This window comes from Anomaloglossus baeobatrachus, chromosome 5 (genome assembly GCF_048569485.1).
Source record: "Anomaloglossus baeobatrachus isolate aAnoBae1 chromosome 5, aAnoBae1.hap1, whole genome shotgun sequence".
Classification (NCBI taxonomy): domain Eukaryota; kingdom Metazoa; phylum Chordata; class Amphibia; order Anura; family Aromobatidae; genus Anomaloglossus; species Anomaloglossus baeobatrachus.
The window spans coordinates 24,260,784-24,285,747 of NC_134357.1; the positions used below are offsets into that span (position 1 = coordinate 24,260,784).

Genomic DNA, 24,964 nt, shown 5'->3' on the forward strand with positions numbered 1-24,964 from the left:
GAGAGAAAGAAAGAAAGAAAGAAAGTATGTATCAACTGCAAAGAGAGGAGAGAAAGAAAGAAAGTATGTATCAACTGCAAAGAGAGGAGAGAAAGAAAGAAAGAAAGAAAGAAAGTATGTATCAACTGCAGAGAGGAGAGAAAGAAAGAAAGAAAGAAAGAAAGTATGTATCAACTGCAAAGAGAGGAGAGAAAGAAAGAAAGTATGTATCAACTGCAAAGAGAGGAGAGAAAGAAAGAAAGAAAGAAAGAAAGAAAGAAAGAATGTATCAACTGCAAAGAGAGGAGAGAAAGAAAGAAAGTATGTATCAACTGCAAAGAGAGGAGAGAAAGAAAGAAAGTATGTATCAACTGCAAAGAGAGGAGAGAAAGAAAGAAAGTATGTATCAACTGCAAAGAGAGGAGAGAAAGAAAGAAAGTATGTATCAACTGCAAAGAGAGGAGAGAAAGAAAGAAAGTATGTATCAACTGCAAAGAGAGGAGAGAAAGAAAGAAAGTATGTATCAACTGCAAAGAGAGGAGAGAAAGAAAGAAAGAAAGTATGTATCAACTGCAAAGAGAGGAGAGAAAGAAAGAAAGTATGTATCAACTGCAAAGAGAGGAGAGAAAGAAAGAAAGAAAGAAAGTATGTATCAACTGCAAAGAGAGGAGAGAAAGAAAGAAAGTATGTATCAACTGCAAAGAGAGGAGAGAAAGAGAAAGAAAGAAAGAAAGTATGTATTAACTGCAAAGAGAGGAGAGAAAGAGAAAGAAAGAAAGAAAGAATGTATCAACTGCAAAGAGAGGAGAGAAAGAAAGAAAGTATGTATCAACTGCAAAGAGAGGAGAGAAAGAAAGAAAGTATGTATCAACTGCAAAGAGAGGAGAGAAAGAAAGAAAGAAAGTATGTATCAACTGCAAAGAGAGGAGAGAAAGAAAGAAAGAAAGTATGTATCAACTGCAAAGAGAGGAGAGAAAGAAAGAAAGTATGTATCAACTGCAAAGAGAGGAGAGAAAGAAAGAAAGAAAGAAAGTATGTATCAACTGCAAAGAGAGGAGAGAAAGAAAGAAAGAAAGTATGTATCAACTGCAAAGAGAGGAGAGAAAGAAAGAAAGAAAGTATGTATCAACTGCAAAGAGAGGAGAGAAAGAAAGAAAGTATGTATCAACTGCAAAGAGAGGAGAGAAAGAAAGAAAGAAAGAAAGTATGTATCAACTGCAAAGAGAGGAGAAAAAGAAAGAAAGAAAGAAAGAAAGTATCAACTGCAAAGAGAGGAGAGAAAGAAAGAAAGTATGTATCAACTGCAAAGAGAGGAGAGAAAGAAAGAAAGAAAGTATGTATCAACTGCAAAGAGAGGAGAGAAAGAAAGAAAGTATGTATCAACTGCAAAGAGAGGAGAGAAAGAAAGAAAGAAAGAAAGTATGTATCAACTGCAAAGAGAGGAGAGAAAGAAAGAAAGAAAGTATCAACTGCAAAGAGAGGAGAGAAAGAAAGAAAGTATGTATCAACTGCAAAGAGAGGAGAGAAAGAAAGAAAGAAAGTATGTATCAACTGCAAAGAGAGGAGAGAAAGAAAGAAAGAAAGAAAGAATGTATGTATCAACTGCAAAGAGAGGAGAGAAAGAAAGAAAGTATGTATCAACTGCAAAGAGAGGAGAGAAAGAAAGAAAGTATGTATCAACTGCAAAGAGAGGAGAGAAAGAAAGAAAGTATGTATCAACTGCAAAGAGAGGAGAGAAAGAAAGAAAGAAAGAAAGTATGTATCAACTGCAAAGAGAGGAGAGAAAGAAAGAAAGAAAGAAAGTATCAACTGCAAAGAGAGGAGGGAAAGTGACAACTGCAAAGAGAGGAGAGAAAGAAAAAGAAAGAAAAAGAAAGAAACTGCAGAGGGAGGAGAGAAAGAATCAACTGCAAAGAGAGGAAAGAAAGAAACTATCAACTGTAGAGAGGAAAGATAGAAAGTAACAACTGCAAAGAGGAAAGAGACAAAGTAACAACGGCAGAGAGGAAAGAAATTATGAGTATATAACTACAGAGATACAGTCATGGCTGAAAGTGTTGGAACTATTGAAATTATTCCAGAAAATGAAGTATTTCTCAATTACAATTATTGAAATGACACACGTTGTTATACGCACGTTTATTTCCTTTGTGTGTATTAGAACAATACAAAAAACAAAGAACATTATTATTATAGTGACATTTATTTCATGGCGCTTTACATGTGAAAAGAGGTACACATAATAAACAAGTACAATAATCATGGACTATACAAGGCACAGACTGGTACAGGAGGAGAGGACCCTGCCCACGAGGACTCAGTCTACAGAAGGAGAGGACCCTGCCCACGAGGGCTCACATTCTACAGAAGGAGAGGACCCTGCCCATGAGGACTCACAGTCTACAGAAGGAGAGGACCCTGCCCACGAGGGCTCACAGTCTACAGGAGGAGAGGACCCTGCCCACGAGGGCTCACATTCTACAGAAGGAGAGGATCCTGCCCACGAGGACTCACAGTCTACAGAAGGAGAGGACCCTGCCCACGAGGACTCACATTCTACAGAAGGAGAGGACCCTGCCCACGAGGACTCACAGTCTACAGAAGGAGAGGACCCTGCCCACGAGGACTCACAGTCTACAGAAGGAGAGGATCCTGCCCACGAGGGCTCACATTCTACAGAAGGAGAGGACCCTGCCCACAAGGGCTCACATTCTACAGAAGGAGAGGACCCTGCCCACGAGGACTCACATTCTACAGAAGGAGAGGACCCTGCCCACGAGGACTCACAGTCTACAGAAGGAGAGGACCCTGCCCATGAGGACTCACAGTCTACAGAAGGAGAGGACCCTGCCCACAAGGACTCACATTCTACAGAAGGAGAGGACCCTGCCCACAAGGACTCACATTCTACAGAAGGAGAGAACCCTGCCCACGAGGACTCACAGTATATAGGATCATTTCATACAAAACTCCAAAAATGGACAGGACATAATTGTTGGCACCAACTTCTTGGCCGCACACCCTTTACCCTTTAGAATAAATACCTACAGTCAGGTGCTTTCTATAACCATCCACAAGCTTTACTCCTTTCATCTGGAATCTCGGACTCCTCTTTATGAACTGCTTCAGTTCTCATATCTGAAGACGTCTTCTCTTCTCCCAACAGCAATTTTCAAATCTCTCCCATAGATGTCAATGGGATTTAGATCCGGACTCATTGCTGCCACTTAAGAACTCTCCCGTGCTTTGTTTCCATCCATTTCTGGGGCTTCTTGAAGTGTTTGGGGTCATTGTCCTCCTGGAAGACCCATATTCTAGGACGCACCCCCAGCTGTCTGATTCTGGACACTACATTGCTATCCAATAAAACATGTGTCAAGGGTGCCAACCCTTTCGGGCATGACTTTATGAAAATAAACAATGTAAAAGGGAAAAGCAATGTAACAACTGCAAAGAGAAGGAAAGAATAGAACAATTGCAAAATGGAAAGAAACAATGTAGCAACTTCAAACTAGGGAAATAGGAACTAAGTAACATGGCAAAAGAGGACAGGAGCATATAACCACAATCCAGGGGGCAGTAAGGCTCTGTGCCCACGTAGCGTATTTTCATGCAGTTATGCTGCGTTCTGCACCGCAGCATAATGAAGATTGTGCCTAATCCATGCCCACGTGGCGTATTAGAACGCAGCGATTTGCATGCTGCCGAAGTGCGCGTTCTAAGAAGTGACGTCACTTCTTTCCTGCGCTTTGCATGCAGCCCCCGCTCTGTCTATGGGAGGGGCTGCATCCAGAGCGCATGAAATCGGCTTTTCATTACGGACTGTTTCTGCAGCGATTTGAAGCGCACGTGTGCTGTTCAGATCGCTGCAGAAATTTCTGCAGGGACAGAACGCAACGTGGACACATAGCCTAACTATGTAACAGCTCACGGATCGGAGGAGCCGGTGGAGGAGACTGCGGTGTGCAGTAATTTACTTATCCAGTGGAATAGTTAGGTTCTATTCACACAATTTGTGGATTTTGTACACACACAAAAAGTTTCAAAAAATGTTAAGGGTATGGGGTTTGTTAGGCGAATTTTTTTTTACGACCGCCAGTATTTACCTGAAGCGTTGGCTTCGCCGGTATCTAAGTGACGCCGTGCGCACATAACCCAGGCTTGTTTTCCAATGAATGGCTTATTATGTGGCTCTTGGAGCGGAATCTGCTCAAAAGTCCAGGTTAAAAAACCCTTTCTGGAGCATTCCCTCATTTCCTTAAAATCTGCAAGTAAATAACTGCTCTGTGCTGTATAGACTCGTTTACTCATTTGAAGGATGAAGTTTGTTACAAGAACATTTAATGCATTTTTTACGTGAATATTGCTGCAGAATTTGTGCCCAGAAACATCCAAAAACTCTGACCATACCCAAAGCATTTTTTTTTATTATGCTTTTTGGTGGATCTCTGCATTTATTGATTAAGTAGTGAAATTTGGAGCATTTTTAATTTTTTTCCAGCAGAAATGCCCCAATAATTTTCATTATTTTCCACATTGAGGAAAAACTGCATCATGTGCACTATAGGTGAGTTTTCCCACTGAAATGAATGGGCGGCTTGAAGGGTTTTTCATGTAGATGTTAGTGGCGTTTTCTTTCTTATATGTATGCAAGATTGAGCTACCCAAACAACGATCCGGTGAATTCTTATAACCGCTTCACATCTTTGGAGACCTGAAGTGCTAAAAGACGCTCCATGGCTGAGCTACACACAGCGTCGTCTTCACATTGCGGGACGTATCTTCTATCTTTTTAGGGTATCCACCTAAATAACAAGCCGTGTGCAAATGTATAATGTCACGCTGTACTATGAGATATATTGAAGTTACAAGCAGTGTAGCTTCAGAGTGCAGTTAGCAGGCAAACCACCAGAGGGCAGTAGAGTAGTCACTAAGCCAGGTCAGTAGCAGGAGGTCTCGTCAATAGCACAGGGATAATCAAATCATGGTCAGGTGATAGCCGAGGGTCTGACGCCGGGAGGTCACGCATGCAACAGAGGGGAGAGACGGAGCCAAAGTTAGGAACGAGGATACAGGTCAGATAACATACAAGGGTGGAGGACAAACAGGTCGGGACTGGGATCAGACAGACAGGGATGGGTGCACAGCAGACAGGGACCGGAATGGACAGAAGAACGGAGGAGGGAACGGGCAGGACAAGGTAGCAGGGAGGCAGGACCGATCAGTTAACTCACAAGAGCCAGCAACACACGCTGCACAGCATAAACTATCACTGGCACTGCACTGGAGGCGCAGCGCCAGGATATAGCGTATTGACATCCGGAACGAGGCAGGATGGGATTAACCCCTCAAATGACCTGTAACCCTGAGCTGGAAAACCAACCATGGCTCAGCCATGGCTTACACAGGCATGGATCATGACATATAATGAATTAAAAGTAATGTTAATTAATTAACCTATTTTATTTATATGCACTATTGCTATATTTTTTGCTTATTTTGGGGTATTTGCTCTTTTTTTCAGGAATTGAGGCACCAAGTAGGAAAATAATTGACAAAGTTTTCCTTTTTTACCGATTAATGCCCCTTTGGATATTGAGCTCCCGTTCCTTCCCCGCAGATATAACAATGATATTTATTTCTTATAAACGCCATCTATTAATATGATCATGAAGAGGAAGCTTATAAGTCAAAGAGGTGCAGCAGCAGCAGCAGCGATGCAGGGGGGGGGGTCAGTGTCCACATCTGCCCTAGTGGTCATAGTGTTTGCACGATCTCTGTCTTCATACTGTAGGAGGTGCAGGTTCATTGCTCAGAATCCAAACCCCCATCGAGGCTTGGCGTAACCCAACTGGACCTTTTGGTTGAATAACGAGACAAGTCCGAGAGACGTATCTATGGGCACAGGCCTGTGCAGGACCATGAGACCATTGGCGTGACCCGGGAGGGGGCTGCGTTCATGTGCCGACTTCACCATCTCCACCAGCTGCTCCAGGAACTTCTCCGGCTGAAAAAAAAGAGAAGAAACGGATGATGTGAACTCTTTGTGCCACCAATGTCTCCACTCACCTTCCTCTCCAACTCCACGGGTCACACCGGATCAGCTCCTGAAATACTCTGTGCTGCTGAGGGAAACTCGCACCTTCTACATTTCTATAGAATCCCATAGATATCAACAATAAAGTCATGGTCGAAAGTGTTGGCGCCCTTGAAATTGTTCCAGAAAATAAAGTATTTCTCCCAGAAAATTATTACAATTACATGTTTTATTATACACATGATTATTTTCTTTGTGTGTATTGGAACAACAGAAAAAAGCAAATAGGACATAAATTTACAGAAAACCTCAAAAATGGGCTGGACAAAATTGTTGGCATCTTTCCAAAACTGTGGATAAACAACTTTATTTCAAGCATGGGATGTTCGTTAAAAGTCACGTGTGGGCAATATGAAAATCACACCTGAAACCAAATAAAAAGGGGAGAAGTTGACTCAATCTTTGCATTGTGTGTCTGTGTGTGTCACACTAAGCATGGAGATCAAAAAGAGGAGAGGAAAACTGTCTGAGGACTTGAGAACCAAAATTGTTAAAAAAATATCAACAATCTCAAGGTTACAAGTCCATCTCCAGAGATCTTGATGTTCCTTGTTCCATGGTGCACAACACAATCAAGAAGTTTACAACCCATGGCACTGTAGCTAATCTCCCTGGATGTAGACGGCAAAGAAAAATGTATGAAAGGTTACAATACAGGATAGTGTGGATGGTGGCTAAACAGCCCCAATCAAGGTCCAAAGAAATTCAAGCTTTCAAGCAGGCTTAAGGGGAATGAGTGTCAGCGTGAACTATCCGTCCACATCTGAATGAAATGAAACGCTATGGAGGAGACCCATGAGGACCCCACTGTTGACACAGAGACATAAAAAACTAGACTGCAGTCTACCAAAATGTATGAAGTAACCAAAATCCTTCTGGGAAAGCGTCTTGTGAACAGATGAGATCAAGATAGAGATTTTTGATAAAACACATCATTCTACTGTTTACCAAAAACAGAATGAGGCCTACAAAGAACATAGCACCTACAGTCACACATGGTGGAGGCCATAGATGTTTTGGAATAGTTTGCTGCCTCTGGTACTATGTGCAAGGCATCATGAGATCTGAAGATTACCAAAGGGTTTTAGGTGGCAATGTAGAGCTCAGTGTCAGAAAGCTAGGTATAGTCCTAGGTCAGGGGTCTTCAATCAGGTCAATGACTCCAAACACTTCACGAAGCCCCAGAAATGGATGGAACCAAAGCGCTGGAGAACGCTGAAGTGGCAGCAATGAGTCCGGATCTAAATCCCATTGACCCCTGTGGAGAGATCCTAAAATTGCTGTTAGGAGAAGTGAAGATAAGACGCCTTCAGATATTAGAAACCTGGAGATGTTTATAAAGAAAAGTCCGAGATTCCAGGTGAAAAGAGTAAGAAGCTTGTGGAAGGGTATAGGAAGGAAGTGATTGCAGGTATTTATTCCAAAGGGTAAAGGGTGTGCAACCAAATATTAAGCTGAGGGGGACAACAATTTTGACCGGCCCATTTTGGGGGTTTTGTGTGAAATTTTGTCTAATTTGCTTTTTTTTCTGTTTTTTTTTTTATTTTTTTTTTCAATAGACACAAATGAAATATACATGTACAGTGCCTACAAGTAGTATTCAACCCCCTGCAGATTTAGCAGGTTTGATAGGATGCAAATAAGTTAGAGCCTGCAAACTTCAAACAAGAGCAGGATTTATTAACAGATGCATAAATCTTACAAACCAACAAGTTATGCTGCTCAGTTAAATTTTAATAAATTTTCAACATAAAAGTGTGGGTCAATTATTATTCAACCCCTAGGTTTAATATTTTGTGGAATAACCCTTGTTTGCAATTACAGCTAATAATCGTCTTTTATAAGACCTGATCAGGCCGGCACAGGTCTCTGGAGTTATCTTGGCCCACTTCTCCATGCAGATCTTCTCCAAGTTATCTAGGTTCTTTGGGTGTCTCATGTGGACTTTAATCTTGAGCTCCTTCCACAAGTTTTCAATTGGGTTAAGGTCAGGAGACTGACTAGGCCACTGCAACACCTTGATTTTTTCCCTCTTGAACCAGGCCTTGGTTTTCTTGGCTGTGTGCTTTGGGTCGTTGTCTTGTTGGAAGATGAAATGACGACCTATCTTAAGATCCTTGATGGAGGAGCGGAGGTTCTTGGCCAAAATCTCCAGGTAGGCCGTGCTATCCATCTTCCCATGGATGCGGACCAGATGGCCAGGCCCCTTGGCTGAGAAACAGCCCCACAGCATGATGCTGCCACCACCATGCTTGACTGTAGGGATGGTATTCTTGGGGTCGTATACAGTGCCATCCAGTCTCCAAACGTCACGTGTGTGGTTGGCACCAAAGATCTTGATCTTGGTCTCATCAGACCAGAGAACCTTGAACCAGTCTGTCTCAGAGTCCTCCAAGTGATCATGAGCAAACTGTAGACGAGCCTTGACATGACGCTTTGAAAGTAAAGGTACCTTACGGGCTCGTCTGGAACGGAGACCATTGCGGTGGAGTACGTTACTTATGGTATTGACTGAAACCAATGTCCCCACTGCCATGAGATCTTCCCGGAGCTCCTTCCTTGTTGTCCTTGGGTTAGCCTTGACTCTTCGGACAAGCATGGCCTCGGCACGGGTGGAAACTTTCAAAGGCTGTCCAGGCTGTGGAAGGCTAACAGTAGTTCCATAAGCCTTCCACTTCCGGATGATGCTCCCAACAGTGGAGACAGGTAGGCCCAACTCCTTGGAAAGGGTTTTGTACCCCTTGCCAGCCTTGTGACCCTCCACGATCTTGTCTCTGATGGCCTTGGAATGCTCCTTTGTCTTTCCCATGTTGACCAAGTATGAGTGCTGTTCACAAGTTTGGGGAGGGTCTTAATTAGTCAGAAAAGGCTGGAAAAAGAGATAATTAATCCAAACATGTGAAGCTCATTGTTCTTTGTGCCTGAAATACTTCTTAATACTTTAGGGGAACCAAACAGAATTCTGGTGGTTTGAGGGGTTGAATAATAAATGACCCTCTGAATAAACTTTTCACAATTTAAAAAAAAAAAAAAAGAAAAGAAATAACATTCTTTTTTGCTGCATTTCACACTTCCAGGCTGATCTACAGTCCAAATGTCACAATGCCAAGTTAATTCCGAATGTGTAGACCTGCTAAATCTGCAGGGGGTTGAATACTACTTGTAGGCACTGTATATAATAAAACATATGTAATTGCAATAATTTTTTGGGAGAAATACTCATTGTCTGGAACAATTTCAAGGGTAACAACACTTTCGGAAAAGATTGTCAATGGTCTAATAATAATCTGCTGCGGGGAAGACCTGGATTAGAAATGGAGACCCCCTATTATCTCCATCTCTCTCATATAATTTCCCTATCTGCACCAATGTAATCACCAGTCTTGAATTGTAACAATATCTCGCCCTGCTCCTTCCATTATGCAGCTCTGTAAATACTCTGTGCTGCTGTTGGCACCCTGCTCCTTCCATTATGTAGCTCTGTAAATACTCTGTGCTGCTGTTGGCACCCTGCTCCTTCCATTATGCAGCTCTGTAAATACTCTGTGCTGCTGTTGGCACCCTGCTCCTTCCATTATGTAGTTCTGTAAATACTCTGTGCTGCTGTTGGCGCCCTGCTCCTTCCATTATGCAGCTCTGTGAATACTCTGTGCTGCTGTTGGCACCCTGCTCCTTCCATTATGTAGCTCTGTAAATACTCTGTGCTGCTGTTGGCGCCCTGCTCCTTCCATTATGCAGCTCTGTAAATACTCTGTGCTGCTGTTGGTGCCCTGCTCCTTCCATTATGTAGCTCTGTAAATACTCTGTGCTGCTGTTGGCGCCCTGCTCCTTCCATTATGTAGCTCTGTAAATACTCTGTGCTGCTGTTGGTGCCCTGCTCCTTCCATTATGTAGCTCTGTGAATACTCTGTGCTGCTGTTGGCGCCCTGCTCCTTCCATTATGCAGCTCTGTAAATACTCTGTGCTGCTGTTGGCGCCCTGCTCCTTCCATTATGCAGCTCTGTAAATACTCTGTGCTGCTGTTGGCGCCGTGCTTCTTCCATTATGTAGCTCTGTAAGTACTCTGTGCTGCTGTTGGCACCCTGCTCCTTCAATTATGTAGCTCTGTAAATACTCTGTGCTGCTGTTGGCGCCCTGCTTCTTCCATTATGTAGCTCTGTAAATACTCTGTGCTGCTGTTGGCACCCTGCTCCTTCCATTATGCAGCTCTGTAAATACTCTGTGCTGCTGTTGGCGCCCTGCTCCTTCCATTATGCAGCTCTGTAAATACTCTGTGCTGCTGTTGGCGCCCTGCTCCTTCCATTATGCAGCTCTGTAAATACTCTGTGCTGCTGTTGGCGCCATGCTTCTTCCATTATGCAGCTCTGTAAATACTCTGTGCTGCTGTTGGCACCCTGCTCCTTCCATTATGCAGCTCTGTAAATACTCTGTGCTGCTGTTGGCGCCCTGCTTCTTCCATTATGCAGCTCTGTAAATACTCTGTGCTGCTGTTGGCGCCTTCTCCTTCCATTACGCAGCTCTGTAAATACTCTGTGCTGCTGTTGGCGCCCTGCTCCTTCCATTATGCAGCTCTGTAAATACTCTGTGCTGCTGTTGGCGCCGTGCTTCTTCCATTATGCAGCTCTGTAAATACTCTGTGCTGCTGTTGGCGCAGTGCTCCTTCCATTATGCAGCTCTGTAAATACTCTGCTGCTGTTTGGGCCCTGCTCCTTCCATTATGCAGCTCTGTAAATACTCTGTGCTGCTGTTGGCGCCGTGCTCCTTCCATTATGCAGCTCTGTAAATACTCTGTGCTGCTGTTGGCGCCCTGCTCCTTCCATTATGCAGCTCTGTAAATACTCTGTGCTGCTGTTGGCGCCCTGCTTCTTCCATTATGCAGCTCTGTAAATACTCTGTGCTGCTGTTGGCGCCCTGCTCCTTCCATTATGCAGCTCTGTAAATACTCTGTGCTGCTGTTGGCGCCCTGCTTCTTCCATTATGTAGCTCTGTAAATACTCTGTGCTGCTGTTGGCGCCGTGCTTCTTCCATTATGCAGCTCTGTAAATACTCTGTGCTGCTGTTGGCGCCGTGCTCCTTCCATTATGCAGCTCTGTAAATACTCTGCTGCTGTTGGGGCCCTGCTCCTTCCATTATGCAGCTCTGTCAATACTCTGTGCTGCTGTTGGCGCCGTGCTCCTTCCATTATGCAGCTCTGTCAATACTCTGTGCTGCTGTTGGCGCCGTGCTTCTTCCATTATGTAGCTCTGTAAATACTCTGTGCTGCTGTTGGCGCCCTGCTTCTTCCATTATGTAGCTCTGTAAATACTCTGTGCTGCTGTTGGCGCCCTGCTCCTTCCATTATGCAGCTCTGTAAATACTCTGTGCTGCTGTTGGCGCCCTGCTCCTTCCATTATGCAGCTCTGTAAATACTCTGTGCTGCTGTTGGCGCCCTGCTCCTTCCATTATGCAGCTCTGTAAATACTCTGTGCTGCTGTTGGCACCCTGCTCCTTCCATTATGCAGCTCTGTCAATACTCTGTGCTGCTGTTGGTGCCCTGCTCCTTCCATTATGCAGCTCTGTCAATACTCTGTGCTGCTGTTGGTGCCCTGCTCCTTCCATTATGCAGCTCTGTCAATACTCTGTGCTGCTGTTGGCGCCCTGCTTCTTCCATTATGTAGCTCTGTAAATACTCTGTGCTGCTGTTGGTGCCCTGCTCCTTCCATTATGCAGCTCTGTAAATACTCTGTGCTGCTGTTGGGGCCCTGCTCCTTCCATTATGCAGCTCTGTAAATACTCTGTGCTGCTGTTGGCGCCCTGCTCCTTCCATTATGCAGCTCTGTAAATACTCTGTGCTGCTGTTGGCGCCCTGCTCCTTCCATTATGCAGCTCTGTAAATACTCTGTGCTGCTGTTGGCGCCCTGCTCCTTCCATTATGTAGCTCTGTAAATACTCTGTGCTGCTGTTGGCGCCCTGCTCCTTCCATTATGCAGCTCTGTCAATACTCTGTGCTGCTGTTGGTGCCCTGCTCCTTCCATTATGCAGCTCTGTAAATACTCTGTGCTGCTGTTGGGGCCCTGCTCCTTCCATTATGCAGCTCTGTAAATACTCTGTGCTGCTGTTGGCGCCCTGCTCCTTCCATTATGCAGCTCTGTAAATACTCTGTGCTGCTGTTGGTGCCCTGCTTCTTCCATTATGCAGCTCTGTAAATACTCTGTGCTGCTGTTGGCGCCCTGCTTCTTCCATTATGCAGCTCTGTAAATACTCTGTGCTGCTGTTGGCGCCCTGCTCCTTCCATTATGCAGCTCTGTAAATACTCTGTGCTGCTGTTGGCGCCCTGCTTCTTCCATTATGCAGCTCTGTAAATACTCTGTGCTGCTGTTGGCGCCCTGCTTCTTCCATTATGCAGCTCTGTAAATACTCTGTGCTGCTGTTGGCGCCCTGCACCTTCGCTTCATCCAGTCGCCAGATCTTTAATTAAATCATTACAAATGGAGAAAAGTCACAGCCCCATTTCACCTCTCTCCTGAAATACTCTGTGCTGCTGTCGGACTCTGATCCTTCTATTATTTAATTCTTCACCTCCCATTTGTTTCTATTTTTGCCTTCGCATCATCAAGTTCCCCCAGGAAGCGCTCACTCACATAATCACACAACAGTACAGGTCATAGACTCAGTTCTCTCCTGAAATACTCTGTGCTGCTGTGGATCCTGACGCTTTACATCAGCATCTTTTGCTTCCTCATATGATGCAATGGAGAGTATATGAAGGATGGAAGGAGGGATCATGTTTTCTTACCTGACACATCTCTTTCAAGGCTTTGTCTTCCGGGTTTCCTGGGTGTTGGATGAGGTTGATATATGATAGATCTTCTGTCCATGGATTCCACCATGATAGGAGTGATGGAGGGGCCCTGATCTTGTCCCACTTTATCTGGATGGCATTTCCCTCTCGTCTGGAAAATGTAACAGAAAAAAACATTGATTTATATATACAGCGATACATAATATGATTATGTCTGCAGCATCCACTAGAGGGAGCTCCCTGTATACAGAAATACATGATAAGATCCTGTCTGCAGCCACCACTAGGGGGAGCTGCCTGTATACAGAGATACATCATAAGATGCTGTCTGCAGCCACCACTAGGAGGAGCTCCCTGTATACAGAGATACATGATAAGATTCTGTCTGCAGCCACCACTAGGGGGAGCTCCCTGTATGCAGAGATACATGATAAGATCCTGTCTGCAGCCACCACTAGGGGGAGCTCCCTGTATACAGAGATACATGATAAGATCCTGTCTGCAGTCACCACTAGGGGGAGCTCCCTGTATGCAGAGATACATGATAAGATCCTGTCTGCAGCCACCACTAGGGGGAGCTCCCTGTATACAGAGATACATGATAAGATCCTGTCTGCAGCCACCACTAGGGGGAGCTCCCTGTATGCAGAGATACATGATAAGATCCTGTCTGCAGTCACCACTAGGGGGAGCTCCCTGTATACAGAGATACATGATAAGATCCTGTCTGCAGTCACCACTAGGGGGAGCACCCTGTATACAGAGATACATGATAAGATCCTGTCTGCAGCCACCACTAGGGGGAGCTCCCTGTATACAAAGATACATGATAAGATCCTGTCTGTAGTCACCACTAGGGGGAGCTCCCTGTATACATAGATATATGATAAGATCCTGTCTGCAGCCACCACTAGGGGGAGCTCCCTGTATACAGAGATACATGATAAGATCCTGTCTGCAGCCACCACTAGGGGGAGCTCCCTGTATACAGAGATACATGATAAGATCCTGTCTGCAGCCACCACTAGGGGGAGCTTCCTGTATACAGAGATATATCATAAGATCCTGTCTGCAGCCACCACTAGGGGGAGCTCCCTGTATACAGAGATACATGATAAGATCCTGTCTGTAGTCACCACTAGGGGGAGCTCCCTGTATACAAAGATACATGATAAGATCCTATCTGTAGTCACCACTAGGGGGAGCTCCCTGTATACATAGATATATGATAAGATCCTGTCTGCAGCCACCACTAGGGGGAGCTCCCTGTATACAGAGATACATGATAAGATCCTGTCTGCAGCCACCACTAGGGGGAGCTCCCTGTATACAGAGATACATGATAAGATCCTGTCTGCAGCCACCACTAGGGGGAGCTCCCTGTATACAGAGATACATGATAAGATCCTGTCTGCAGTCACCACTAGGGGGAGCTCCCTGTATGCAGAGATACATGATAAGATCCTGTCTGCAGCCACCACTAGGGGGAGCTCCCTGTATACAGAGATACATGATAAGATCCTGTCTGCAGCCACCACTAGGGGGAGCTCCCTGTATGCAGAGATACATGATAAGATCCTGTCTGCAGTCACCACTAGGGGGAGCTCCCTGTATACAGAGATACATGATAAGATCCTGTCTGCAGTCACCACTAGGGGGAGCACCCTGTATACAGAGATACATGATAAGATCCTGTCTGCAGCCACCACTAGGGGGAGCTCCCTGTATACAAAGATACATGATAAGATCCTGTCTGTAGTCACCACTAGGGGGAGCTCCCTGTATACATAGATATATGATAAGATCCTGTCTGCAGCCACCACTAGGGGGAGCTCCCTGTATACAGAGATACATGATAAGATCCTGTCTGCAGCCACCACTAGGGGGAGCTCCCTGTATACAGAGATACATGATAAGATCCTGTCTGCAGCCACCACTAGGGGGAGCTTCCTGTATACAGAGATATATCATAAGATCCTGTCTGCAGCCACCACTAGGGGGAGCTCCCTGTATACAGAGATACATGATAAGATCCTGTCTGTAGTCACCACTAGGGGGAGCTCCCTGTATACAAAGATACATGATAAGATCCTATCTGTAGTCACCACTAGGGGGAGCTCCCTGTATACATAGATATATGATAAGATCCTGTCTGCAGCCACCACTAGGGGGAGCTCCCTGTATACAGAGATACATGATAAGATCCTGTCTGCAGCCACCACTAGGGGGAGCTCCCTGTATACAGAGATACATGATAAGATCCTGTCTGCAGCCACCACTAGGGGGAGCTCCCTGTATACAGAGATATATCATAAGATCCTGTCTGCAGCCTCCACTAGGGGGAGCTGCCTGTATACAGAGATACATGATAAGATCCTTTCTGCAGCCACCACTAGGGGGAGCTCCCTGTATACAGAGATAGATCATAAGATGCTGTCTGCAGCCACCACTAGGGGGAGCTCCCTGTATACAGAGATACATCATAAGATGCTGTCTGCAGCCACCACTAGGAGGAGCTCCCTGTATACAGAGATACATGATAAGATTCTGTCTGCAGCCACCACTAGGGGGAGCTCCCTGTATGCAGAGATACATGATAAGATCCTGTCTGCAGCCACCACTAGGGGGAGCTCCCTGTATACAGAGATACATGATAAGATCCTGTCTGCAGCCACCACTAGGGGGAGCTCCCTGTATACAAAGATACATGATAAGATCCTGTCTGTAGTCACCACTAGGGGGAGCTCCCTGTATACATAGATATATGATAAGATCCTGTCTGCAGCCACCACTAGGGGGAGCTCCCTGTATACAGAGATACATGATAAGATCCTGTCTGCAGCCACCACTAGGGGGAGCTCCCTGTATACAGAGATACATGATAAGATCCTGTCTGCAGCCACCACTAGGGGGAGCTCCCTGTATACAGAGATATATGATAAGATCCTGTCTGCAGTCACCACTAGGGGGAGCTCCCTGTATACATAGATATATGATAAGATCCTGCCTGCAGCCACCACTAGGGGGAGCTCCCTGTATACAGAGATACATGATAAGATCCTGTCTGCAGCCTCCACTAGGGGGAGCTCCCTGTATACAGAGATACATGATAAGATCCTGTCTGCAGCCACCACTAGGGGGAGCTCCCTGTATACAGAGATACATGATAAGATCCTGTCTGCAGCCACCACTAGGGGGAGCTCCCTGTATACAGAGATACATGATAAGATCCTGTCTGCAGCCACCACTAGGGGGAGCTCCCTGTATACAGAGATACATGATAAGATCCTGTCTGCAGCCTCCACTAGGGGGAGCTCCCTGTATACAGAGATACATGATAAGATCCTGTCTGCAGCCACCACTAGGGGGAGCTCCCTGTATACAGAGATATATGATAAGATCCTGTCTGCAGCCACCACTAGTGGGAGCTCCCTGTATACAGAGATATATGATAAGATCCTGTCTGCAGTCACCACTAGGGGGAGCTCCCTGTATACATAGATATATGATAAGATCCTGCCTGCAGCCACCACTAGGGGGAGCTCCCTGTATACAGAGATACATGATAAGATCCTGTCTGCAGTCACCACTAGGGGGAGCTCCCTGTATACAGAGATACATGATAAGATCCTGTCTGCAGCCACCACTAGTGGGAGCTCCCTGTATACAGAGATATATGATAAGATCCTGTCTGCAGTCACCACTAGGGGGAGCTCCCTGTATACAGAGATACATGATAAGATCCTGTCTGCAGCCACCACTAGGGGGAGCTCCCTGTATACAGAGATACATGATAAGATCCTGTCTGCAGTCACCACTAGGGGGAGCTCCCTGTATACAGAGATACATGATAAGATCCTGTCTGCAGTCACCACTAGGGGGAGCTCCCTGTATACAGAGATATATGATAAGATCCTGTCTGCAGTCACCACTAGGGGGAGCTCCCTGTATACATAGATATATGATAAGATCCTACCTGCAGCCACCACTAGGGGGAGCTCCCTGTATACAGAGATACATGATAAGATCCTGTCTGCAGCCACCACTAGGGGGAGCTCTCTGTATACAGAGATACATGATAAGATCCTGTCTGCAGTCACCACTAGGGGGCGCTCCCTGTATACAGAGATACATGATAAGATCCTGTCTGCAGCCACCACTAGAGGGAGCTCCCAGTATACAGAGATACATGATAAGATCCTGTCTGCAGTCACCACTAGGGGGAGCTCTCTGTATACAGAGATACATGATAAGATCCTGTCTGCAGTCACCACTAGGGGGAGCTCCCTGTATACAGAGATACATGATAAGATCCTGTCTGCAGTCACCACTAGGGGGATCTCCCTGTATACAGAGATACATGATAAGATCCTGTCTGCAGCCACCACTAGAGGGAGCTCCCTGTATACAGAGATACATGAAAAGACCCTGTCTGAAGCCACCACTAGGGGGAGCTCCCTGTATACACAGATACATGATAAGATCCTGTCTGCAGCCACCACTAGGGGGAGCTCCCTCTATACAGAGATACATGATAAGATCCTGTCTGCAGCCACCACTAGGGGGAGCTCCCTGTATACAGAGATACATGATAAGATTCTGTCTGCAGACACCACTAGGGGGAGCTCCCTGTATACAGAGATACATGATAAGATCCTGTCTGCAGTCTCCACTAGGGGGAGCTCCCTGTACACAGAGATATATCATAAGATCCTGTCTGCAGCCACCACTAGAGGGAGCTCCCTGTATACAGAAATACATGAGAAGATCCTGTCTGCAGCCACCACTAGGGGGAGCTCCCTGTATACAGAGATACATGATAAGATTCTGTCTGCAGTCACCACTAGGGGGAGCTCCCTGTATACAGAGATACATGATAAGATTCTGTCTGCAGCCACCACTAGGGGGAGCTCCCTGTATACAGAGATACATGATAAGATCCTGTCTGCAGCCACCACTAGGGGGAGCTCCCTGTATACAGAGATACATGATAAGATTCTGTCTGCAGCCACCACTAGGGGGAGCTCCCTGTATACAGATACATGATAAGATCCTGTCTGCAGCCACCACTAGGGGGAGCTCCCTGTATACAGAGATACATGATAAGATCCTGTCTGCAGCCACCACTAGGGGGAGCTCCCTGTATACAGAGATACATGATAAGATCCTGTCTGCAGCCACCACTAGGGGGAGCGCCCTGTATACAGAGATACATGATAAGATCCTGCCTGCAGCCACCACTAGAGGGAGCTCCCTGTATACAGAGATACATGATAAGATCCTGCCTGCAGCCACCACTAGGGGGAGCTCCCTGTATACAGAGATACATGATAAGATCCTGTCTGCAGCCACCACTAGGGGGAGCGCCCTGTATACAGAGATACATGATAAGATCCTGCCTGCAGCCACCACTAGAGGGAGCTCCCTGTATACAGAGATACATGATAAGATCCTGTCTGCAGTCACCACTAGGGGGAACTCTCTCCCTAATTATCTTTAACCGTTTTGCTTTTGTATGTTACATATATAATTGCAAGCTGCTTGATTTTCAGGGTGAAGGCACCGAACCCCCATCTCCCCCTTGTTTGTGCCCTGCAGTTGTGTGACCACTTCTTTGCTATGTTGTGCTACTTACTTGTTCAGAGCCATCTTGGGATATGAAAGCGGTCCCGATATCACTGTATCGATGTAGTTCAGAGGGATGCGAAACACGTAGGATCTACCAAGCTCCACAAAGTCGTAGTAACAGATCAGTAGGGATCGTTCGCAGAGAAAAGTAATCACTTCACGCTCCGTGCCCCAGTGACTGATCCTGTAAGACATGAAGCCAGTGAGGGAAGTAATAGCAAATGCAAAAAGGACAACAGCTGCTCACAAGCGCCACCTAGTGCCTGTCCATTGTGTCTCCAATAGGTGACAGTGCAAAGACCGCTTTCATCCCCCTGGAGAACAGATAATTTGCTTAACTTTGTGTGAGTCGATCTGGAGAAGCTGAGGGGGAAGGTACAAGAGCAGCCATAGCTCCTGACTATATGTCAGAACCCAAAGCCTCAGCTGTAGATTATTGTGTGGTCAGGATTGTGCATATCAGCAGAAAAAAAGCCAAGGAATCACTGCATCTGATGTATAATCACATGATGTCACCGATGTGTCACCGATGTGTCACGGAGAGAGTCCAGTGGCAGCAAGTCCTAGAAGATCCCAGAGATTAGCAGCACGTTATGTTGTCTGACAGTTCCCTGTTTCTGCAGCAGACTCTATGACCCTGGGAAACTGTCATCTTGCCTCTCAGTTGCTATCCTCTGACTTCCTTTATAAACCTTACCCTGTGGGTATTTGGGTGCGGTTTATAGTTTCTTCCTGACTGAGCTGTGGAGAGGTTGTCTTGTGTTGCTCCAGAGACTTCTGTATTAGCTGCCTATACCTCAGATAAGTGTTTGTCTTTTGCTATCTACCCGGGCTCTGGTGATTGCAGTTATGTTTCCCCTTGTGTCTTCCTATTGAGTTAGTGGTGTTGACTAGTGCTCATACCCACCATCCCTACTTAGGGCTCATTTGCCAGGGGAAGACAGGGCCCCAGGTATCCAGCTTGGTGACAGGTGTGGAACCTGTATAGAGTCAGTGAGGATGAGCTGCAGGTTGTTATCAGAGGTCACCAGTTTCCCTAGCATAAAGCACTTTTTCCCCCTTCCTGTATGTTGACCTATACAGCTGGTATAGCCTCTCTCCCCTGTCGTGACACATGACTACCTGGAAAGTAACTGTGATTGCTGAATAGGAATTGAGCCTGTGTGCAGCATCATTCACCTGGATGCACCTATGTAAACTTAAAACAAGCAAATGTGTGGTCTTCCACTGCTCCACTGGCCTCCCTGTTTTCTGGACTACTCGGAGTGCACCACATTACACCTCACTGCCAGGAAGCAGAGGTACATTGAGTGCACCCTGGCATCACCAACTCTGTTCTTTTTATTGGTTTTCTTCTGTCAATGCCATGGTGATGTGGAAACTAAAGCAAACCACATGGTACATGCCAGTAGTAAAGAGGAAGAAGAGGACGTAATGGGAATTACTCATTTTGCATTGATCTCTATGGGGTGATGGTGGCAATAGTGGGAAGCAATCTTTTGAATGCTTGACCTGGAGGTGGAAGGAGCTGCTGAAATCCTCTGTTGAAGTTGCTGTGAAGGCTGCAGTCTTGGTGCTGACTGCAACAGTCTGTTGTGGTGCTTTTCCCCTGTCTGTTTTCCTTCCCCGGTGTGTTGTTCTAGTGCAGCGGTGTGACTAGTAATCCTTACCTTCCCACTCACTAGCCAGGACTATTGTAGAGTTTCTCAGGGATTCAGATGCCTGCTCGGCGACAGGTAAGGAGCCTGTATAGGGACTGGCTGGGAGTGCAGGGTACATGTCACAGTCATCTCACTGCTGTTTTGAGACTAGTTACAGCCTTAGGACTGAAGCCTCCCATCTCCATCTAGACTCCTCATTTAAACAAAGCTTCCTTTCCTTTGGCATCTCATGAGAAAATTTCAATTTTTGTTGCCAGCAGCTCTTAGCAGTGCAGGTCAGCTGTAGCTGCTTTGATCCCATGCCCATTTAGGTGTAAATAGTGGAGTTTTCCCAGCAGTCCTTGCTGTTGTTAGAATTCATTCTACTCTGGCCATCCTGGTGGAAGGAGCTGCTGAGGAATTGTCCTGTGCCCATCCATCTGCTACTTTAGAGTCTGTCTTCTACCGTGAAGTTAGGTGTTTGTATTCTTCTGTTTATCCCTCTGTCTGTCTTTCCTTTTCCTCTGTGGTTATTAATGCAAAGTTAGGTCTAGTGTCTCTCACCGGCCATCTCACTAGCCAGGGTGTTTGCAGGGCTAGTGAGGGATTACATATCTGGCATGGGTTGAAACACCCCATATAGGGGCTCAGGTAACAGCTTGAGGTGAGTGCAGGAGCTGTCCTCTCTTCCTTCTCCCTAGCCATAGGGCCCACCGTTGTTAAAGTGCCCCCGGTGTGCCCCCTTTGTTTGTGGTATTTTTGTAGTACGTCAAACGCCTGTTGGTCTGAATGTGTGTGTCCCGCGGTACATACGGACATCTCCTACTCTGTGCGTGACAGTACAGCGGCAGCTAAGTGAAGGAGATGTCCATCTTCCCTCTCACTAGTCCTACGACCCTTCGTTGTTAAAGTGTCCCTGCTGTACCCCTTGTTTGTTGTGGTGTAACCTCTGTTGTGTGTTTTGGCTCACGCCGGACCTTCCCCAGCCCGTGCCGTGACCATATTATCTATGGGATTTCCATTGGTCTGCTTCATATTCTATCTATGGTCAATGTAATGTAGGTGAAGGGGAAACTATAACCTCAGAACCATAGGGGGTTTTGCTGACCATACAGAGGTGTCAATTGTTATACCTCGACCTGGTGAGTCTGAGCTTCCAATTTCTCTTCCCCCCCAAGGAAACAGAAGATAACTATAGACTGGAGCATTTGGGTATTTCTGTTATTTCTCCCTTTTTATATTATTACTGTGTGGTGTGTGTTGTGTGTGGTTTTTCTCTTGATCTTTTATATCTTTTTATTGTAAGCGCTGTATTTTATATATTAAAGCTTAACACTTAAATATATTGTATCCTTGTGCGCGCTAAATAATCCACAGCCTTATAGAGAGGGTGAGAACCTTACTGCGCCAGGATCCAGGAGCTTCTTATGTTCCCGTCTTCCTCTGGAGATAAGTGGCTCTGAATTTCGTGCACAGCTTGCTGCACCACTGTGGGCTATGGGGTAACAAAACAAAATGGGGTCATGTGGAGCCATTGTCAGCGCATTATGATGGCTAGCGTATTTTTCTGATTATAAGACGCACTTTTGCTACCAAAAATTTGGGAGGAAGATGAGGGGTGCGTCTTATAATGTGAATGTAGCTTACTGGAAGGTGGAGAATGGGCGCTGTGCTGGATGTGGTCGGGGCTGTGTGGAGCACGGCGGTGCAGCAGATGAGATGCTCGGTGGTGTGGGCTTTAAATAACGGCGCCTGGAGCTGGCGCATGCGCAGATTGAGTTCTCGGCTCAAGATCTCATCTGCGCTTACACCACCTACGGCCCATTGATCTCCCAGCAGTAGACTGAAGGTAAATGGCACCCGGACGTGGTGCGTGCGCAGATGAGATCTCGGATTGTCATTGAGCCAAGAGATCAATCAGCGCATGCGCCGACTCCGGGCGTCATTTCTATGAAATCCGCACCACCGACAGAGCATCTGTAACACCTGCTGCACCACACACAGAACACGGCACCTGCAGCCAGCACAGCCTCCACCGCAGCCAGCACAGCCTCCACCACAGCCAGCACAGCCTCCACCGCAGCCAGCACAGCCCCCACCGCTGCCAGCACAGCCCCAACCGCTGCCAGCACAGCCCCCACCGCTGCCAGCACAGACTCCACCGCAGCCAGCACAGCCCCCACCGCAGCCAGCACAACCCCACCGCAGCCAGCACAGCCCCCACCGCAGCCAGCACAGCCCCCACCGCAGCCAGCACAGCCTCCACCGCTGCCAGCACAGCCCCCACCGCAGCCAGCACAGCCTCCACCGCTGCCAGCACAGCCCCCACCGCAGCCAGCACAGCCTCCACCGCAGCCAGCACAGCCCCAACCGCTGCCAGCACAGCCCCCACCGCTGCCAGCACAAACTCCACTGCAGCCAGCACAGCCCCCACCGCTGCCAGCACAGCCCCAACCGCTGCCAGCACAGCCCCCACCGCTGCCAGCACAGACTCCACCGCAGCCAGCACAGTCCCCACCGCAGCCAGCACAGCCCCCACCGCAGCCAGCACAGTCCCCACCGCTGCCAGCACAGACTCCACCGCTGCCAGCACAGCCCCCACCGCTGCCAGCACAGCCCCAACCGCTGCCAGCACAGCCCCCACCGCTGCCAGCACAGACTCCACCGCAGCCAGCACAGCCCCCACCGCAGCCAGCACAGCCTCCACCGCAGCCAGCACAGCCTCCACCGCTGCCAGCACAGACTCCACCACAGCCAGCACAGCCTCCACCGCAGCCAGCACAGCCTCCACCACTGCCAGCACAGCCCCAACCGCTGCCAGCACAGCCCCAACCGCTGCCAGCACAGCCCCCACCGCTGCCAGCACAGACTCCACCGCAGCCAGCACAGCCCCCACCGCTGCCAGCACAGCCCCAACCGCTGCCAGCACAGCCCCCACCGCTGCCAGCACAGACTCCACCGCAGCCAGCACAGCCCCCACCGCAGCCAGCACAGCCCCCACCGCAGCCAGCACAGCCTCCACCGCTGCCAGCACAGCCCCCACCGCTGCCAGCACAGCCCCCACCGTTGCCAGCACAGACCCCACCGCAGCCAGCACAGCCTCCACCGCAGCCAGCACAGCCTCCACCGCTGCCAGCACAGCCTCCACCGCTGCCAGCACAGCCCCCACCGCTGCCAGCACAGCCCCCACCGCTGCCAGCACAGCCCCCACCGCAGCCAGCACAGCCCCCACCGCTGCCAGCACAGCCCCCACCGCAGCCAGCACAGCCCCCACCGCTGCCAGCACAGCCCCCACCGCTGCCAGCACAGCCCCCACCGCAGCCAGCACAGCCCCCACCGCTGCCAGCACAGCCCCCACCGCAGCCAGCACAGTCCCCACCGCAGTGCCTCCAGCTTTGCCCTACTTCAGCACTGCCCCCGCCTCCTGTGACCCTGCTCCACCACCACTGCCACCCCCCCTCCAGTAAGACACCACCGGAGAATAAGACTCCCCTTTTTTATCTCTAAATTTGGGGTGGGTCTTATAATCCAGTGCGTCTTATAAAAAGAAAAATACGGTAATTATAGAGCAGTATTAGGTGTTAGATGTAGCAGAGCCGAGACCAAGTGAATAAACTGCTCTTGTATAGTTTATTCGCCCATACAGTGTATACACCGGCGATTCCATCAGAGGTAAATGATGGGAGTATTCCCCGATAATCACCACTAGATGCATTTATGGGCTGCGATAATTGCTGGACGGGGACATCGGAGATCGGAAGAGACGGTGATGGAGAAAGAAAAAAGAAAGAACAAGCAGCGATGCATGATAATGACGGTACATATACATTTGTACATAGGGGGCGCCACCACAGGACACGCCGACATTACCCGGAATATGAAGTAGTCCTCACTCGGGGCTTTCTGCTTTACTTCTGGATCAATGTTCTGGGGGGTGAAGGATTCTCGCGGCTTCAGGGTGTACATGGGGTGACTGGACACTTTGGGGTCCATGGTGTGAGCGGGTGACGAGGTCTCGCTGGTTCGCTCCTCTGCACTCATTCTTATAGCATCCAGTGATGTAATATCTTCTGGGGGCTTCTTGCAGTCTCGGGGTCTTTGCTTGAGATCTTCTTCTGTTTCGTGCTCTCGCTGACAGTCTCTTTTTTTTTTCAGTTTCTTCTCCTTTTTCCCCTTTGTAGTCTCTTTTATCTCTTACCCTATTCTGCTTTTTGCAGTCTGTCTTCTCGCCCCTCTCTCATTAGACTGTCTCTTGCCGTCTCTGGTATAAATCTCCTGCTGTCACTTTTTCTGGCTTGTTCTGTTGTACATGTGACTTCTCTTTGGTCGTCTCTATTGTTGGACGTCTCCTGCTGTCTCTCCGCCTGTTATTCAGTCTCTTGCAGTCCCTTTTTGTCTCTTGCCCTGGGTTACATTTGTTCTCCTTGGTCCTCTCTTTGGCTGACTGTCTCCTGCTGTCTCTTCCTCAGGCTGCTTACTGTCTCCTGCTGTCTCTTCCTCAGGCTGCTTACTGTCTCCTGCTGTCTCTTCCTCAGGCTGCTGACTGTCTCCTGCTGTCTCTTCCTCAGGCTGCTGACTGTCTCCTGCTGTCTCTTCCTCAGGCTGCTGACTGTCTCCTGCTCTATCTTCCTCAGGCTGCTGACTGTCTCCTGCTGTCTCTTCCTCAGGCTGCTGACTGTCTCCTGCTGTCTCTTCCTCAGGCTGCTGACTGTCTCCTGCTCTATCTTCCTCAGGCTGCTTACTGTCTCCTGCTGTCTCTTCCTCAGGCTGCTGACTGTCTCCTGCTGTCTCTTCCTCAGGCTGCTGACTGTCTCCTGCTGTCTCTTCCTCAGGCTGCTG

At 47.7% G+C, this 24,964-nt stretch overlaps 1 protein-coding gene across 1 annotated transcript; it reads right to left on the minus strand.

Moving 5' to 3' along the window:
* Positions 1–4,768: 4,768 nt before the first annotated feature.
* LOC142313226 (tumor protein p63-regulated gene 1-like protein) lies at positions 4,769–24,697 on the minus strand. Its single transcript, XM_075352208.1, has 5 exons — positions 23,996–24,697; positions 21,529–21,620; positions 18,493–18,669; positions 12,852–13,008; positions 4,769–5,986 (listed from the first exon to the last, which is right to left on the minus strand). Exons 1-5 carry the CDS (start codon positions 24,164–24,166, stop codon positions 5,792–5,794), a joined length of 792 nt encoding a protein of 263 aa, XP_075208323.1. The 5' UTR covers positions 24,167–24,697; the 3' UTR covers positions 4,769–5,791.
* Positions 24,698–24,964: the final 267 nt, after the last annotated feature.

Coding starts and splice junctions, on each gene's coding strand:
- LOC142313226 (XM_075352208.1), bottom strand. CDS start 24,166: ATGAGTGCAGAGGAGCGAACCAGCGAGACCTCGTCACCCGCTCACACC. Junction 13,009..18,492: donor CCCAAGATGGCTCTGAACAA/GTAAGTAGCACA, acceptor TACATTTTCCAG/ACGAGAGGGAAATGCCATCC. Junction 5,987..12,851: donor CCTTGAAAGAGATGTGTCAG/GTAAGAAAACAT, acceptor CTTTTTTTTCAG/CCGGAGAAGTTCCTGGAGCA.